Raw genomic sequence first — 2,849 nt, 5'->3', positions numbered from 1 at the left:
AATATTAACAAAGGCATCAGTATAGTACATGAGAAATATGACGGTTGTGTTTTCTTCTGTTTTTCAAAGTAAGTTATTTTTTGGTAGGAATTCAATTCTGTGTGGGTTTTTCAACAGAATGCTAAGCTAACTAGGATGTCGTACATTTGCTGTTTAAGGACTATATATTACAGTCTGCTAAGGTAGGATGAGAATTAGCAGGAGTGTGGTTCTTGAATATTATATTCAGCAGAATGAAGGTAGGGAGTACAACACCATAAAAGACACAAGCATAGGCAGTGCAACATGAAAAGGAATTGAAAAGTGTGCTCGTACAAGGCTGCAGAATTTAGTACGGCAGCTACAATAAGTACTAACAGGCGAACTGCAAATTCAAAGCCTGGGCAGGCACAGACACCACCAAGTTCCAGTAACTAGGAGAAAATGTAGATGTAAAAATGGCACCTAATCCCTCAGGAATGCTAATAGCAGTGATTAGCATGCTAGCATAAATAGCAAGTGGGAATAGGTTGTGGGAACATGCCAACCTGACAGTGAGAAGAGCAAGCTGTCTACTAAAAAGCCTGTCAGTGAGGTAGCACCAGGTATGTGTTATACAATTAATTTAAGTCAGAGTTATTAAGAATTAAAAGGTTAACAAGAATTTTCCTAGCCAATGATTCTGGGGTTTCCAGTTAATATCTGAGCTAGTTATTGGGTCTTTCTTAAATAGCTGTAACATTTTCACTGGTTGCAGGAAATAAGTAGATGCTATTTCTCTGCAAATAAAATGAGGCTTTACCTACTCTTTTACAATGTATGCAATTCATCATGAGATTTTAACCAGAAAAAAGTTATAAGGACATACACAGTATTTGCACTTTAATTGTTGTTGGAACCAGTGTGTTCCACAACACTCCACACATTGATATAAATCGTTTTGTGTGCTGCTCATTGCCATAAATCATTTAGTGTGCTGTCCATTGCTATAAATCATGTAGTGTGCTGTCCATTGCTATAAATCGTTTAGTGTGCTGCTCATTGCTATAAATCGTTTAGTGTGCTGCTCATTGCTATAAATCGTTTAGTGTGCTGCTCATTGCTATAAATCATGTAGTGTGCTGCTCATTGCTATAAATCGTTTAGTGTGCTGCTCATTGCTATAAATTGTTTAGTGTGCTGCTCATTGCTATAAATCGTTTAGTGTGCTGCTCATTGCTATAAATCATTTAGTGTGCTGCTCATTGCTATAAATCATTGTGCTGCTCATTGTTATAAATCATTTATCGTGCTGTTCATTGCTATAAATAATTTAGTATGCTGCTTATTGCTATACATCATTTAATGTGCTGCTTCCCCTTTTCTCCTATTCTTTCCAGTGGACTTATTGCCTGCTAAATGCAAACAAGTAACTTTTGGCGACTTCAAAGTAGGCTACTCATTGCCCTAAGGCTAGGATGATTAGTTACTTTACTCAAGCAGACAGCACCTTACAAGTAATTACCAAGTTGTGGCATTTTCTGATGCTTTGTGACTTGCTCTTTATCTTAGCTGTAGGATGGAAGGAGATACTGAAGGCAGGACATACATAAACTCACATCTATTTTACTTCCATACTGAAACAGTGGTCATTTTACTTTTCCAAACAGAAAATAAACAACGCTTTTGCAATACTTTACTAACCCACGTAGTCCTCTCAGGATACTGCTGTCCCATACCTAGCAGGACAGTCTCAGGCTCTAATCTCCCCATCCTTATTTTCAACTGCAAGCTCAGATACTCCCACAATTTACTTTAAAGCTATAGGCCTCTCGCCTTGGCCTCACTCTCAGCTCCAAAATCAGGCACTTCCGCCAAACACATTCTACCAGTTATAGTCCACAAACTTGCTAAGACTGGCCATGTCTCAGTCCATGCTTCAAGGTTTTCATTTCAGTTCTTAAGTGAGTAACTGTTTTTTTTTTTTTATTTAGCCCTACAAGTTACCCTCTTTCTTTCTGAAGCAACTGGTAACCAAGTCCGTGTGATTGTCTAATGGTTGTGGGAACCAGTATGTGAATATTCTCAAATTCTACACATTGCTGTTCATTCTCAGTGCATTTCAAAGTACCTATGCATTTTTATCGGTAACATGTTACAGCATCAGAATTTTACTAGATTTTATACCATATTTATAGGTTTCGACTCAACATACTATGACAATTTCTCTTCTAGGAAAAAAAAAACAAGGGATTTGGACTCATCGTGATGGGTAGGCATTCCTTAACAACTCTGACAGCTCATTGTATATTGTCACAATACCTTATACTTTCCACAGGAAACAAAACTTTGCCACTATTTGTAGGCATTCCTTAACTACTCATCTGACAGCTCATCAAATATTGTTGAGACACTGCATGCTTTCCATAGGAAACATACTTTTCTACTATGTCTGTCTTAAGCTACTCCTATCATATTTTCCGCTCAATCCCTCTTTTGAGTTCTTGCAAACTGTAAGTCTTTGGCCTAACCTTCCCTCCTGAATTCAGTGTTAGACCAGTACTAAACTGAAAGTACCTATGCAAACAATGCCCTGTTCCAAAAAAGAAGCTTCTCTTTCACTAGCTTCCATACAATGGGTGTCACCCCTTTTAACCAGTTAGGTAACTCTTATCTTGTTTCCTATCAGAGACTTACCTTTGCCTGTTGTCTGTGCTATGTATTTTATCCAATTTTTTTTAATTATGTTAGGTACATAACATTTTCTTATATAATCTGTCTATTTTATTTCACGTGTTACTTAACTTGAATTTCAAGGGTAACAAATGAAATCAAGGCTGAACCTGAAATTGGTAATTCTTTTGATCAGTGCCCTACCATGGTAAACAAAG

General features: G+C 37.3%; 1 protein-coding gene across 1 annotated transcript in view; it reads left to right on the top strand.

The window, feature by feature from the left end:
• Positions 1 to 2,014, top strand: part of GFRAL (GDNF family receptor alpha like) — a 176,928-nt gene extending 174,914 nt beyond the window's left edge. The window contains exon 4 of the mRNA XM_044064523.1: positions 1,953 to 2,014. Within this exon, the coding sequence (XP_043920458.1) occupies positions 1,953 to 2,014 (62 nt within the window). The remainder of the gene's footprint in view (positions 1 to 1,952) is intronic.
• The last annotated feature ends 835 nt before the right edge of the window (positions 2,015 to 2,849 follow it).

The sequence above is a fragment of the Protopterus annectens genome, chromosome 2.part2 (genome assembly GCF_019279795.1).
Source record: "Protopterus annectens isolate FY-2018-M chromosome 2.part2, PAN1.0, whole genome shotgun sequence".
NCBI lineage: Eukaryota > Metazoa > Chordata > Ceratodontiformes > Protopteridae > Protopterus > Protopterus annectens.
This window is presented reverse-complemented; position numbering and strand designations above follow the sequence as displayed.